The 14,891-nt window shown below is 44.4% G+C and overlaps 2 protein-coding genes across 8 annotated transcripts in view; one reads left to right on the top strand and one right to left on the bottom strand.

The window, feature by feature from the left end:
• Nucleotides 1–14,891, top strand: part of CCDC57 (coiled-coil domain containing 57) — a 125,871-nt gene that overhangs the window by 24,818 nt on the left and 86,162 nt on the right. The window lies entirely within an intron of this gene.
• On the bottom strand, nt 646–13,171 carry LOC147024817 (uncharacterized). 7 transcript variants are annotated; one of them, XM_085885103.1, is made up of 3 exons: nt 12,437–13,171; nt 3,508–3,666; nt 646–1,995 (listed from the first exon to the last, which is right to left on the bottom strand). In XM_085885103.1, exons 1-3 carry the CDS (start codon nt 12,486–12,488, stop codon nt 1,763–1,765), a joined length of 444 nt encoding a protein of 147 aa, XP_085741229.1. In that variant the 5' UTR covers nt 12,489–13,171; the 3' UTR covers nt 646–1,762. The 7 variants fall into 6 exon arrangements, 3 of the variants coding, with proteins under 3 accessions (XP_085741229.1, XP_085741228.1, XP_085741227.1); XM_085885102.1 differs by having other exon boundaries at nt 646–2,509; nt 12,437–13,157; XR_015059201.1 differs by lacking the exon at nt 12,437–13,171 and having other exon boundaries at nt 646–2,509; nt 3,508–8,674.

Raw genomic sequence — 14,891 nt, 5'->3', positions numbered from 1 at the left:
GGTGGGTCGAATTTGGCGAGCAACCCTATCCCACGCGGGGGCCGATTGGCACGATCGCGGTGAGACCGAAAGGTCCACCCGTGACTAGTTCCCGGCGTTAGTCCGAGAGGGTCACGACTGGATTGTCCGTCCGGTGGGCGACGTGCTGCGATTCGAGTTACGTGGCCGTCCGCACGCCGGCGGGCGCGAATCCGCAACAAAATATATATATATATATATATATATATATATATATATATATATATATATATATATATATATATATATATATATATATACACACATGTCGAGATCAGGGTTTGCAATCAAGCAATGACTACACCAATCATCGTAGAGAAGAGCTTTTAATACGCATCAAAAGTGTACACGAGAGTAGAAAGGCACAGAATACCTACAGTATATCAGCTCAGTCAAACTCTGGCCTGCAAGCAGTTTGGTTTACTTTATATATACTTTTCCTGCTCATCTGTTTTCATGATTTCCCCAACTTCCATCAGCTTTATATTTCCTTTCTAAGATATCGTATTCTTTGAAAGTAACAACACCCCAGCAAGTATTCTCTCCTGGCCTGACAAAGCATTGATCTTTTCACAAGCAAGAAGATCTGTTATTGGTCAGGCAGATCTTTATCACAATATATATATATATATATATATATATATATATATATATATATATATATATATATATATATATATATATATATATATATATATTATCGTCTCAGTCTACTGCAAGATGTTCCCTTTTGAACTATACCAAAACAGTGCTGATTTATGATTGGGCTTCTCTGAGCCCAAGGCTCAAAGAATGTTGTTACAAGGGCCATCAAGAAAGCCAGATGTTCAGCTGCATGACAAAGAGACAGACAGAGACAGACAGAGACAGACAGAGACAGACAGAGACAGAGAGAGAGAGAGAGAGAGAGAGAGAGAGAGAGAGAGAGAGAGAGAGAGAGAGAGAGAGAGAGAGAGAGAGAGAGAGAGAGAGATAGCCGACTTGCTTTGATTACCAACAGTCAAAAATGGTAGCTTACTGAGAGCATCTTAAATGCTTTGGCTTCCTCAATTAAATGCTACATTCAATTTTAAGAAAAGGTAATCCTATTAAAATGGCTGCTTTCATCTTGGGAGCTGTTCAACAGCTCCACATTTGCCCCTCTGTTACTTAGAAACATAGTGGAAAAGGAACACCACAATTATAATAATTTTTAGAGATGGAATCTTGATGGAGCGGCAAGGTGGTAAAAGGGAGTCTCCTCCAGAAGTGGCACACTTTTATGAGTAGCTCCAAGTGAGCCATAACGTCACGAAAGCTCCGCCCGCACTTTCTAGCTTCATAGAAAAGCTCCCCCTCCACAATCCCGACCGGCCCACCAATACCCCACCCCTCTATAGAATAGTGGATACATTTCAACAATTATAACTTGAATATAGGTGATGAGGAAGCAAAAAAATTACCTTTCAAAAACAACTCACACAAAAATTATTTCACACACAAAAAGATGCATATATTTTCAACTATGGTTCTTTATGAACAAGAATATAATTTTTTTATAAACAAGTCAGAATTAGCAAACAAGAATATAATTTTTTTTTATACAACAACAAGTAAGAATATATATCGTGTTCTTTATGAACCAACAAAAAGAATATCAGCAAACAAGAATATAATTTTATAAACTGCAAGCCAGAGTGAAAGAAAAAATTTTAAAGAAAAGTCCCAACATTTTCCAACAAGGCAATGTTTAGATAACATTTCTTTACATCTTCGTCATCAGTGTGAGCAAGTCGAGACACTCATCCAATGTGAGTGTAAGCAGTGGGTCAACAGTCCCATTAAGTTCACAGTACATTTCAGGGTCTATGGGTTGGGGAGGAAAAACAGAGTGAATTATCGGGGAGGGTCGAGACGGCGGAGGTGTTGGCAGCGGTTTGACCACAGCAACCACAGCAGGCTTCCCCAGGATCGTCTCCGTTTTTGTTGTTTTCTTTGCTGCAGAAGAACATCGTCTCACGCACTCCCTGATTAGATTTTTAATACAAGTGATGACAACAATCACTGCTATGAAGATCATGAGCCCTATAAACAACCAATGGATTAACCAGGCTCCCCAACTCCCCAATATTCCCTTCAACCAAGATCCCATTGACCATCCCTTGTTAAAATCATGATATTTTGCACCTTCAGCTTTAATTTTTTCAGCCAAATTATCAATTTCTTCTGAATTATCTGGAATGTATGTGCAGCATTCCACACCTATAACCGCACACGTCCCTCCTTTTTCTGCTATAAGCATATCCAGAGCGATGCGGTTTTGCATCACGGTTATCCGTATAGCTACCAGCTCGGCACTCGTTTTGTGAAATCCTTCGCTGGTGGTATTAGCAAGCTTTTCCAAAGATGCTGCCAAATTGATAATTTCCCTTGCACTTTTGCCCGCTCCGTAAAAGAGGAATGCAATCATGAAAAACCTCTCAACTTCTGAAATGGCTCTTCTCGATCTGACCTGTGGTACAAAGGGTGATTGGTCAGTGATCCGAATCCTGGGTAGTATAAATCCCAAAAAACATGATCCCCTCCATCCCACTGGTAGCCATGAGTATGCCTTATACCCACACACAAAATATGTACCATTTAGGGGTGCCTGAGGTTCAAGCAGGTTATTTACTTCGATTTTTACAGGTATGGTTGTTCCATTAATTCGCCCTTTCATGGTCACCATTTCATCCCCATGTCTAGCATAGTACTGGCATGTTGATTCTCCTAAATGGGGTCCCCCCCCTTGTCCTCTAACTAAACAAATCAATCCAATTTGTTTGTGCATGAGCTGAAAATGTGGGGGGTACTTTTCTAATCCCTCCCCCTTCTTCAATCCATCATAATTCGTTACTTTTATTGCTCTTGCCGGGCCCTGTCCCACAGCCTTTTGCTTAATAGTTCTGTACTTAGGGTAATACCAATGCTCATAGTTCGTGCAATTATAACCCCCCTTCTCCCATTTACTTTTTATTTCTATTATTCTACCTTCCACTGATGCCTTCTCTACTTTAGTTAAAACTGGTCTATCTTGTCTACGGACTATGTACCCACACATGTTCTCCCCCTGGAGTGGAACTGCAAACAAGGGTAATCCATGTTTTGAGGAATGTGGAAGGTGTGAACACACCCAACACTCCCTTTTGTTCATTGTCCTAGCGTACTGTAGCGATAATGCCAGGTAAGTGTTCAGTGGATGATCAGTCAATTCTTTATGTAGGATTAGTTCTCGTCTCTTTCTTTTACCCATAGTTCTCTCATCATCAGTTTTTCCTTCATTATAACGCATGCAGCTCGTATTGTAAAATGCCCATGTGCATCCAAGTGCACAAAAAAATACAGTCATGGTAAGATAGGTGTTGTTCATGTTGTCCCTGTCTCTGCTGGTATTGCCAGTTTGCAATGTGTGGCATGTATCCAAGCCGTCTTACCCTCGCACTTTACCGCAGTCGGAGTAGTCAGCAGTACCTGAAATGGTCCTTTCCACCGAGGTTCCAAGGCTGTTTTCCTCGTGAAGTGTTTTATCAGTACGTAGTCTCCTGGCTGGAAGGCGTGGTACGGCTCTTCCACTGGTTCGGGTTGGGCCTCTTTTACCCTTGTGTGTATCGCCCTTGCGATCCTGCAAAGCTGTTTACAAAATGTCAGCAAGTTCTCGTCCATCATTGTAATATCCAACTTATTCATGTTTGTGGGGGCGGTCACAGGCAGCCGCATGGGCCTTCCCATTAGTATTTCATGGGGGGATAACCCTGTTTTCTGGTTTACTGTCGATCGCATGCTCATTAGTGCCAAGGGTAATGCCTCTGGCCATTTTAACCCCGTCTCCGTTGTTATTTTAGCCAGTTTGTTCTTCAGTATTCCGTTTTGCCGTTCCACAGCACCTGCTGACTCTGGGTGATAAACACAATGAAATGTTTGTTTAATTCCCAGTGCTTTACACGCTGCCCGTGTTATTTCCCCCGTAAAATGTCCTCCTTGATCGTGAGACACTTTATGAGGAATGCCAAATCGGCAGAAAAAACATTTTCACAGGTGCTTTACCACGGTAGCGGCATCAGCCTTTGCACATGGGTACGCCTCTACCCACATAGTAAAAATGTCTACCACTACCAAAACATTGTTGAAACCGCCTGATGGAGGCATTTTTATAAAGTCTATTTGTAGGTACGTGAACGGTCCCCAAGGGGCTGGGTGAGCTCCCAGCACTCTTGTTTTTCCCTCCTTCTGCTGGTTGTGTTTTTGACATATTTGGCAACTCTTACACACCCCTTCTGCTACTCCCCCAATTCCTGGTGCATACCAGGATTCTTGCACCTGTCTCACAGTCCCCCTCTTGCACACATGTCCATTTAAATGGGCCATGCGTGCAAGCCACGGTAGGATTTCAGTAGGTGCTATGACCTTTCCCCTATTAGACCATAGTCCGTCTGCATCCATTGTCCCTCCTGCAGCTTTCCATTTGTCACGATCATCCAGCAATGCTGCAGCTTGAATTGCAATAATATCTGACAAGCTATACTGATGCAGCTTAATTTGTTCCTTCGGTAGTCGTGCTGGCATTATCAAAGGAATAGGCAGACTAGCCGCCTCTTTTGCAGTTTTATCCGCCTTGTCATTTCCTTTGTCTATATCCGTAGTGAGTTTCTGATGTGCGCGGCATTTCATTACCGCGACGTCCGCTGGTGCTGAGATACTTTTTAACAGCTCAGAAACTAAATCACCATTTTTTATTGGTGTTCCTGCAGAGGTGAGTAACCCTCGCATTTTCTATATCGCACCTTTGTCATGTACTACACCAAAAGCATAGTTAGAGTCAGTGTATATATTTACCGCGATGTTGGCAGATAGTTCACATGCCCTTATCAGGGCACACAGCTCCGCCTGCTGGGCAGAAAAATGTGCAGGCAGGCGTCTCGCTTCAATAACTTCACTGTCGGTGCACACGGCGTATCCTGCGTGCCCCGAGCCGTCTTGGCCTCGATAGGCCGAACCATCAATGAACAAGGTGAGGTCCGGGTGTTCCAAGGGTTGATCCTTTAGATCCGGGTGCACGGTGGATACTTCTTGTATTGCCTCTGTGCAGTCGTGAGCATCGCCATCGTCTTTCGTTGGCAGCAAGGAAGCAGGATTAAGAACATTACATCTCTCAATCTGCAAATTCGGCTGGTGTAGGAGAGTCGTCTCATACTGCATCAGGCGTGTGTTGGTTAAATGTTGTGTTTGCTTTTGGGTTAATAAAGCCGCGACGCAGTGAGGTACCCTTAGCGTTAGGGGGTGACCCATTACGATCTCTGCCGTGCGCTTAACTGCGTAGCTCGCTGCGGCCACTGCTTGCAAGCAAAGGGTTGGGCCGCGTTCGACTGGGTCCAGCCTTCGGCTAAAATATGCAATTGGTCGCTGGCGGTCAGCACAGCCTGCGCAAATCCTCTAGTTTCGTGAGAGTAAAGGAAGAATGGTTTCTCATAATCTGGCAGCCCCAACACTGGAGCCGTCGAGAGTGCCGCTTTTAATTTGGTAAAATATTCCCCCATCTTCTCAGTCCACTCAATTACATTGGGCTGGTTTTTGCCCACCACAACATACAGTTCCTTTGTCAGAATTGCATAATCAACAATCCACTGTCTACAGTAGGTTGCCATACCTAGGAATCGCATCATCTCTTTCTTTGTGCGAGGGCATGGCACTTCTGAAATTGAAGTTATTCTCCCTTTATCCAATTCCCTCTTTCCTTGCGAAATGTGGTGTCCCAAATACTTAACCCTTTCCTTCACTAATTGCAACTTCTCTTTATTCACCTTGTGGCCTTTTCTTGCTAATGCCTGGAGCAGCTGCAGCGTATCTGTTTCACACGCTGCTTTGTTTGGGGAGCAAATGAGCAAATCATCCACATATTGTAGCAGCACTGATTTACCCTTGAAGACAACATCTTCTAAGTCCTTATGTAAGGTACGCGAAAATAATGTTGGACTATCCGCGAACCCCTGAGGCAAAACAGTCCATGTGTATTGACGGCCTTTATACGTGAAGGCAAATAAAAACTGGGATTTTTTTTATCAATGGGTATGGAAAAATATGCAGAACATAAATCGATTACAGTAAAATGGGTGGAACTTGCAGGTATAGACGTCATCACCCCCTCTGCGCTCGGTACCACGGGGTGGATACTTTGAATCACCTCATTTACTTCCCGTAAATCCTGAACAAATCTCCACTTATCTTTCTGTGGCTTTTTCACTGGCAGTATAGGCGTGTTGCATGGGCTTGAAGTTTCTACAATTATCCCTTGCTCCTTCAAAGATTCAATTACTGGTGCTATCCCGGCCTCCGCCTCCTTTCGCAGGGGGTATTGGCGCACATTTGGCCAAGGCATCCCCGGTTTGAGTTTAACCACGAGGGGCATTGCCCCAATGATATGGCCCACATCATTGTCATGTCGGGTCCACAATTCCTGTGGAACTCTTTCTATCAAATCTTCTGCGTTTCCTCCTTCATTCACCGTTTCCATCACCCTCTCATGTTTAGGTGGTAAATCAACCTCTTCAATTATCCCCAATAACACCTGTTCCTCAAAATCACAAATCCCCCCTTCATGGTTCGCTAGCTTGTGCACCTGCCAATGCAGCATCGTTGTTGTGCAGGTCGCTACTGCCCCCTGTATGCGATAAACCATAAAGCCCAAATCCTTCAGGTGATAATCTTTTGCTGTGGTTATTGTCACATGCGAAGTTACTCCCGGCGGATACTTTGTCAAATGCCTTTGTTGTTCTGTGAGCTTTACCTCCATTGCAACACCTTCCTTACCAATCATCAAACGGCAAATCAAAAGATCATTGTAGGTTCCCAAATACGGAGCAATTTTCTCCGCAAATCCAGCATCATCTCCATTCGCATCATAATAGATCATACAATGTGGAGGCTCATAGTAGATGTGTGTCATTACTTGTGCATTGTCTAGCCACATTTGCATTTCCTCACTTTTGGCTAAGACTTCCTTTAAACATATCAAAGCCTCACTAATCGGCTGTCTTTTCAGCCTCCACCAATAAACAACTGGGTGCGATGTCATTAACAGCATCATTGCTGACTGTGCTTTATTCTGGGGAATATCCACAAAAACCCCTTTGTTCGTACATGCTATTTTACATCCCAACTTACACAACAAATCTCTACCTAACAAATTCACCGGTGTGGTGGTTGTGAGAAGAAATGCATGTTTTTCCTGTAAAGGTCCACATCTTACTGGTAATTGCGTTGTTGTCTTTAATGTTTGTATGCTACCACCCAACCCTACTACTTGGACTTCAGCATTGGATTTTTCAACATGTGGCAGCTGTTTGGCTGCTATAGTAGAGTAGGTGGCTCCCGTGTCAACTAAAAAACATAGTGTCTTACCTGAAACATCCAAAGAGTAGGTCGGCTCCTCTTTTGGTGTTAATGTCAACATTGCCCCTTGTAACACGGGTCCACCCGCGGTCTGTCAATATGACTTACGATTTTGCGGTTGTCCCGATCCTCCCTCCTGTTGGATCTCCGGTCGTCCTCTTTGGGGGCAATATCTTTTCCAATGTCCCAATTGCCCGCACTGGAAACATCCCTGTGATTGACTTGGTTGTTCCTGTTCTTGTGTTGCTGCCGTCCTCGAGCGGGTCTGTGGTGGCGTTCGCGTCCAACCTTTGTTTTTTCCACTCCATTTCTTGGGCCGTCCATCCTGTGCTGCTGGTGGGGGTCTTTGTGGACCTCTCATTCGCCGTCCCCATCTCCTGGCCGCTTCTTCTTCTTCCGAATCTGAATCATCTCCCTCCAGTCCCCACTTTCTCCAACCCTTATTCTTTCTTTGGTCTGTTACTTTGTCGAGCAACACCATCTGCAACACTTCGTCTTTCATTTTTGCCTTTGCGTTCTCCCGTTCTTCCGCTCGGTCCATACATTGATCAGCTGCTATACAAATCTCACTTGCTTTCTTGCCCTGCCAACCTAACAGTACATACTTCAATTGTTTTTTAATTTAAGGCCTGAGTCCTTCCATTACAAAATTAGTGACCGTTCGCTCCGGTATGTCTGCTTCAACTTGAAACCCCCCATATTGTAAGAGTGTCAACATTAATCTATCCATAAACTCGAATGCCCGCTCCCCTTGACGTTGCTGTTTCATAGATTTTATCCCAATCTAATGCTGGTGGTCGCAAGGCCTTCTCAATCTCCTCATACAGGCGCCCTCGCTTATCTCGCCGATCTGCTTCGGTGCAAACTGCTGGTTCGTCTGCTGTCCACTCGGCAGCTTCTCGAGCTCTCTTCCACACATATGGAGACAACACTGCTTGACATAGCACCCCAATGTCACTGTGGGTGCATCGATGTGCTGCAACCTACTGCGTTATTAAATTCCTTACTGCTCCTGCATTTCCCCTCAGATCTAATACTCTCTCCTTCATTGATCTTAATTCAATCTCTTTAAATGGTCAGTACACTGACTGAGCCTGCACCCCTGGTCCCGCCGGAGTTATTTCCTGAACCGGGAAAGCAGAGGCTGTGGCCATCAGCCCCATACTTTCAAGGTTCGGGTACAATCTTGGTGTGTTATTAACATATGCAGATGAATCACCTTCATTATTTACCTGAGCTTCCCGTCCTTGTACTTCAATCTCATAGGCTTTATGCGTATATGTGTATATATATATATATATATATGTATATATATGTATATATGTATATATATATATATATATATGTATGTATATATATGTATATATGTATATATATCCACCCTGTCATCCACCCTGGAGCTAGTCACGGGTTGTCTGCACGTCCTGTAACAAAAAAAGACAACACTGTCAGTTGACAAAATTTAACACCACCACTAAAGTGTTAAGGTAGTTACAATGGCCTCACCTGTAACAAAAAAGAATGTTAATAACCATAGCCATAAACTATAAATAAACAGTGAAATTAATCATTTATATGCGAAGGACACACTCACACAGTAAACTCAATACAGAACCGCATTTTCTCAATATTTTCGGTATTTTTGTGGAAAGGGTTAATGATGTTGTACTGAAGTTAAATAATTTGTTTTAGTTTTAAAAACTGCCTATACATATACACTTTCCTTCAAGCAAAGTAGAATCCAAAAGATTGATCCACTTAGATGCAGGGTGGATGACAAAGAGGATGGGCGTGAAATTTGACTTAGTGGCCCTTTCACGTGACCTTTTGACCCCTGATAACGTCATCGATGCTCTAATTGAATAATTGACGGGTTCTTGTGATAGTGCAGGTCATACCCTTTCCAATGATACCTAATTTGTACCTGTAACTAATTTCTTTCTATGCGAAAAGGTCCTTTATATTACCCCTACCCCTTACTTTTACTTCCCAAGAAATCCAAGATGGCGGACAAAAAACGGCTAAACGACCCACATGGGACATTTTTTGGAATGGGGAACAAAGGAAATTCTGTTCCTACTCACCTCAGGGATTGTAAAAATGCAGGTTAAAAAAAATGTATCATGGGGGTGCATGGGACCCCTATCTTAACAAGGGAAATGAGGGAAGAACATCAGGGCAGAGTTATCATGACTAATAGAGAATGCAAATTTACACACAAGCACTTAAACAATTCCTACTTAAAGACGGGCCCACAGACAGACGCACACCCAAAAGAAACGGACCCAAAATGGTCTTTATTATCCCTTCAGCTCAGAGGGAAGTCGAGCTGAGGGATGAGAAAGTGGCTGGCTACCTGGCCGCGAGCACGCGGCTCAATGTCCACACCTTCCCGGAACACCAGTCGGCACGAACAGACCAAGGGCAGCCGACGCAGGCCACGCCAGTAACTAGTTGACCCGGGAACCAGAGCACGCCGGCGACGGGATCAGCCGGGAACAAGAACACGCGCTGGTGAAGACGGGGCGCAGATTCTTTCCAACCCGCTCGAGCAGATCCACCCGATTATGTGCTCTCCGTTCCTTTTGTCGCACTCAGGCGCGGTCCGCTCATCGTGGCCTGCTCTCATTGGGTGGGACATGATGTATTCCCTTATTTGGCACGCAGCCAAGCGAACCGGTTCATGACCATATTTGGGAATGGAATTCAGTCCGCTCATCGTGGCCTGCTCTCATTGGGTGCGACACGATGCATTCCCTTATTTGGCGCGCAGCCAAGCGAACCGGTTCATGACCATATTTGGGAGTGGAATTTCATCCCCGAACGAGTTCTGAACACACCCGCATACCAGCCAGCGCGCGGAGAATGCCGGGAGCAGAGGGTTGTCGCTGTGAGAGCGAAGATGGGGTTGTTGTTGTAGTTGTCGATGTAGTAGCCGTAGTTGTTGTGAGTGATGCAAAAATCCTAACTATCAAAATAACTTACAGCACATGTACATTTATTCACCCATTAAACGAGGGACGGGGACCCTAACTAAAAAACACATACCGATATAACTGTTCTATAGCACCTGTATGTTGAGTGCTCATGGCTTCCAGATTCGTAACAATAACACCCGATTTCCGAGCCGTTTACCGTATTAACGTGGTTTTCTAAATTACCGAGCCATTTTTTTCCACCCATCACACGCTGCTGTTTATTCAGATTAATGTTTGTGAACATATCCCTGAAACGTCTATCTAAATGCAACGCTATTTTTCGGTGAAAGCTATGCATGGTTTTTGGGTTGTTGCCGATATCAGCCTTGTGTGTGTGTGTGTGTGTGTGTGTGTGTGTGTGTGTGTGTGTGTGTGTGTGTGTGTGTGTGTGTGTGTGTGTGTGTGTGTGTGTGTGTGTGTGTGTGTGTGTGTGTTGGTGTGTTTGTGTGTTGTTCATAAAGCATATATATCTCTCCCTCTCTCTCTATCTCTATCTCTATCTCTCTCTCCCTCCCCCCCCCTCTCCCTCCCCCCCTCTCTCTCTCTCTCTCTCTCTCTCTCTCTGTGTCCCATCCTTGCTCTACCTCCTCCCAATACAGTGCATCACCCTCCTCCCCCTCCCTCTCTCTCTCTCTCTCTCTCTCTTTCTCTCTCTCTCTCCCTCTCTCTCTCTCTCTCTCTCTCTCTCTCTCTCTCTCTCTCTGTCTGTCTGTCTCTCTCTCTGTCTGTCTGTCTCTCTCACCTCTCTCTCTCTCACCTCTCTCTCTCTCACCTCTCTCTCTCTCACCTCTCTCTCTCTCACCTCTCTCTCTCTCTCTCTCTCTCTCTCTCTCTCTCTCTCTCTCTCTCTCTCTCTCTCTCTCTCTCTCTCTCTCTCTCTCTCTCCCTCCCTCTCTCTTTCTCTCTCTCTCTCTCTCACACCTCTGTCTCTGGACATTTCCAGATGGTGGTTGTGTGTGAACGGTGTTTGTCTTCAAACGTTTCTTGGCAGGGTTTATGGCCGGACGGGAGTTTGTCTCCGGATGTGTCCAAGCGGTGTTTGTCTCTGGACGCGTCCGGGCGATAATGCTCCACTGCACATCTGCCTTCGCTTCCTCTCACCTGATGTTGTCTTCCCTTCCCCCACCCCTCCTCGCTGCCCTTCCCTCCACTTTCCCCGCTCTCTCCCCCCCCACCCCTCCCTCCCTCTTCCCCCCTCTTTCTCTCCCTCCCCCCTTTAGTACTCCCATCAGTGAAGTGACGGGTGGTATTTGCAAGTTTATAATATAGTTCGGGGTTCGAGTACGGAGGAAATTAATACACACCAGGAGGTTGACTCAGCCTGTCATCCTTCCGAGGTCGGCGAAGTGAGTACCAGTGCACTGGGCCTTGCTCTACCCCTCCCTGGGTATGCCCCGGTTAGAATAGGTGTACCATATCCCTGTGTCGTAAGAGGTGACCAGGGTTGCGTCAGGAAGGGTATCCGGCGTAAAACCTGTGCCAAATCATTATGCGGATCATAGCGGATGATCCGCTGTGGCGACCCCTAACGGGAGCAGCCAAAAGAAGAAGAAGAAGAGTTTGAGTACGGAGGAGGTCCACGGGGTGGTCGCAGGACCTGCCTCTCGCATCCTGTCTCGCCCTCTAACCCTGAGGCTACCAGCCACGTATAAATCCACGGCTTGACAGGTACAACTACAGAGCCGGTTGAATTAATTATATCTTACAGGGTCCTCAAGTTCTCAGTCATGTTATCTTATTTTATTGATTTAAATAATTAATATTGGGAACCGTTTCTTCAACGCTCACCTGAGTACTTATTACGGCCGAGCGGTATCATGAGTACAGCGTTGGCTAATCAGTGCGGCAAAAACTTCCCATCTGTATATTACCGATACGCTATGGCATCATACCAAGGAAAGAATGGATACCCAAGCAGGTTTGAAAGATGTTCATCAAATAACAAACAGCAATCCTTTATACAAGCAAGGCAATGATCAAAGCACTTATTTACAAGCAAGCAAGCAAAGTCAGAAGGCACAGAGGAGCAGACTTACCCCTATCATGCATGTTTTTCCCTTTACACAAATGTCCTTGCACAAAAGACATGGCGTCGTCATTCAATCGGGAAGGAGACAAAGATGTGAGGAGGAAGAGAAGCACAGTGGAGTATGGGGGCAACTCCTCCCTTACCTCACACAACCAGGCGGAGCTGTGTCAGTCCAAATATCCGGGGGGGGGGGGGTGGGAGGGGTAAAGTATGGGCGGTGGAGTGTCAATGAAAGTGCACCATAGCGATAGCATTGGCTTGGAGGAAAAATATGAGGCGCAAGTGTCTTACCCTTGGAGCGTAATCATTGACAGCTCTTTTAGGAATACTGATTCCCTTTGTGTGTCCAAAGTATACAATAAGCTGTTTGTAGGGAAAGCAAGAAAAATATAGCGTGAGTGTATGTGCAGCTATGCGGCTTACCAGGTACCTCTCGGTGTCACTGTGCCCTCACCTCGCACTCTCCTCTCACAGCGGTGAACCTTGGACCCAGCGCAATTCACCCGGGACCCAGTGATGTTTGTTCTGGCAGGTGATTTCCCGAGCAGGCAAGCAATCTTCGTCTCAAATCCCCAGTGCACACACACACAGCTCTGAACCGAGCCATGTCCTTGTCTTTCTATGAGCCATGCTGGGCGTGGCTTTGAGGGAGCAAAGTTCATGCGTAGTCCTTTCCCATTGGCGCACACTCAATAGGGAGGGTCCAGCAAGGGGGGACAGTGGAAAAACGCTGCATTGTGATGCTCCGACAGCACTCCTGACACTCTCCTTGTGCGTCTGAACATTAAAATGGTGCAAATATGTATGTGTATATATATATATATATATATATATATATATATATATATATATATATATATATATATATATCTTCTTCTTCTTTCGGCTGCTCCCGTTCGGGGTCACCACAGTGGATCATCCATATGATCCGCATCGTGATTTGGCACATGTTTTACACCGGATGCCCTTCCTGACGCAACCCTGGTCGCCTCTTGTGACACAGGGATATATATATATATATATATATATATATATATATATATATATATATATATATATATATATATATATATATATATATATCTTCTTCTTCTTTCGGCTGCTCCCGTTAGGGGTCGCCACAGCGGATCATCCGTATGATCCGCATAGTGATTTGGCACATGTTTTATGCCGGATGCCCTTCCTGACGCAACCCTGGTCGCCTCGGACCACACAGGGATATGGTACACCTATTTTAACCGGGGTATACACCGGCCCAGTACACTGGTACTCACTTCGCCGACCTCGGAAGGATGACAGGTTGAGTCAACCCCCTGGTGTATTAATTCAGTGGCCCAACGGGGCTTGAACTCAGGACCTTTTGGATCCCAAGCCGCTGCCCTAACCACTGCGCCAACACCAGGCTTATATATACATACATATATATACATATATATATATACATATATATATATATATATATATATATATATATATATATATATATATATATATATATATATATATATATATATATATATATATATATATATATATATATATATATATATATATATATATATATATATATATATAGATCACAAGGGGAAAACCAGAGATGTCAGGATAAGTCAATTTTGAAGAAACTGAAAAACAAAGTTTCAAGACTTTGTTGGACTGTTTAATAACTGTCATATAGATTTCTTTTCCAGTAAAAGGAAGAGTGATCATTGGCCGATCAAATTAAGCATGTAGCATTTGCCAAGCTTCTGTGTTATTTAATTTAAGAGCAAAGAATGAATCAATGTTGCAAACTGACATCACTGGTTATTCCCTTGTTTAATAATTGCCATGCAATTTTAACCCAGGATGTGTAGCAAATTCATGCTTGTTGGTTATTAGCATACATTACATGACTTTGATGATCACAGATTATTTTTTTCAACATTAAACGGTCGTTGTTTTTTTTTTTGTTTGATTGGTGTTCAACGCCATTCTCAAGGGTATTTCGCTTATATGACGACGGATTCTCCATTTCTTACTCCGTACCACTTAATATGATGGAAAACCGGGAGGAAATCAAGGATAAACCACCCCCGCGATAGCCGAAGTCACCTCATGTGACTCCCTCATATACCTAAGCAGGTCGATTGGGCGGTGGGTACATCGAATGAGGATAAGTACTCAGACGTGCTAACCATTAAGCTACGGCGTGGGTCCCATAAAAGTCACAATAAAGGTTTGACCAGGCTTGAACCACGATATGCACCAACTACGGAGCCCATGATATAACCAAATAGGCTATTGTAGTGCTCAGAGTTTATGCTGTGAAAGTTTTACAACCTTTCATTTTTTAGTTTCTCAACTCTGAATATTATGGTGGAACAGTTAACATGAATGAAAGGGAGATAACCAGGAGTAAAGTACTAACAACTCTGGGTTTCTACTTGTTCAGCTTTGACAACACTTGTTTTTTTATTGCC

Source organism: Eptatretus burgeri, chromosome 6, assembly GCF_056783735.1.
Source record: "Eptatretus burgeri isolate ZD-2024b chromosome 6, Ebu_testis_v1, whole genome shotgun sequence".
In the NCBI taxonomy this organism is placed as follows: Eukaryota; Metazoa; Chordata; class Myxini; order Myxiniformes; family Myxinidae; genus Eptatretus; species Eptatretus burgeri.
The sequence above is the reverse complement of the archived record's forward strand: the minus strand, read 5'-3'. Positions and strand labels throughout refer to the sequence as shown.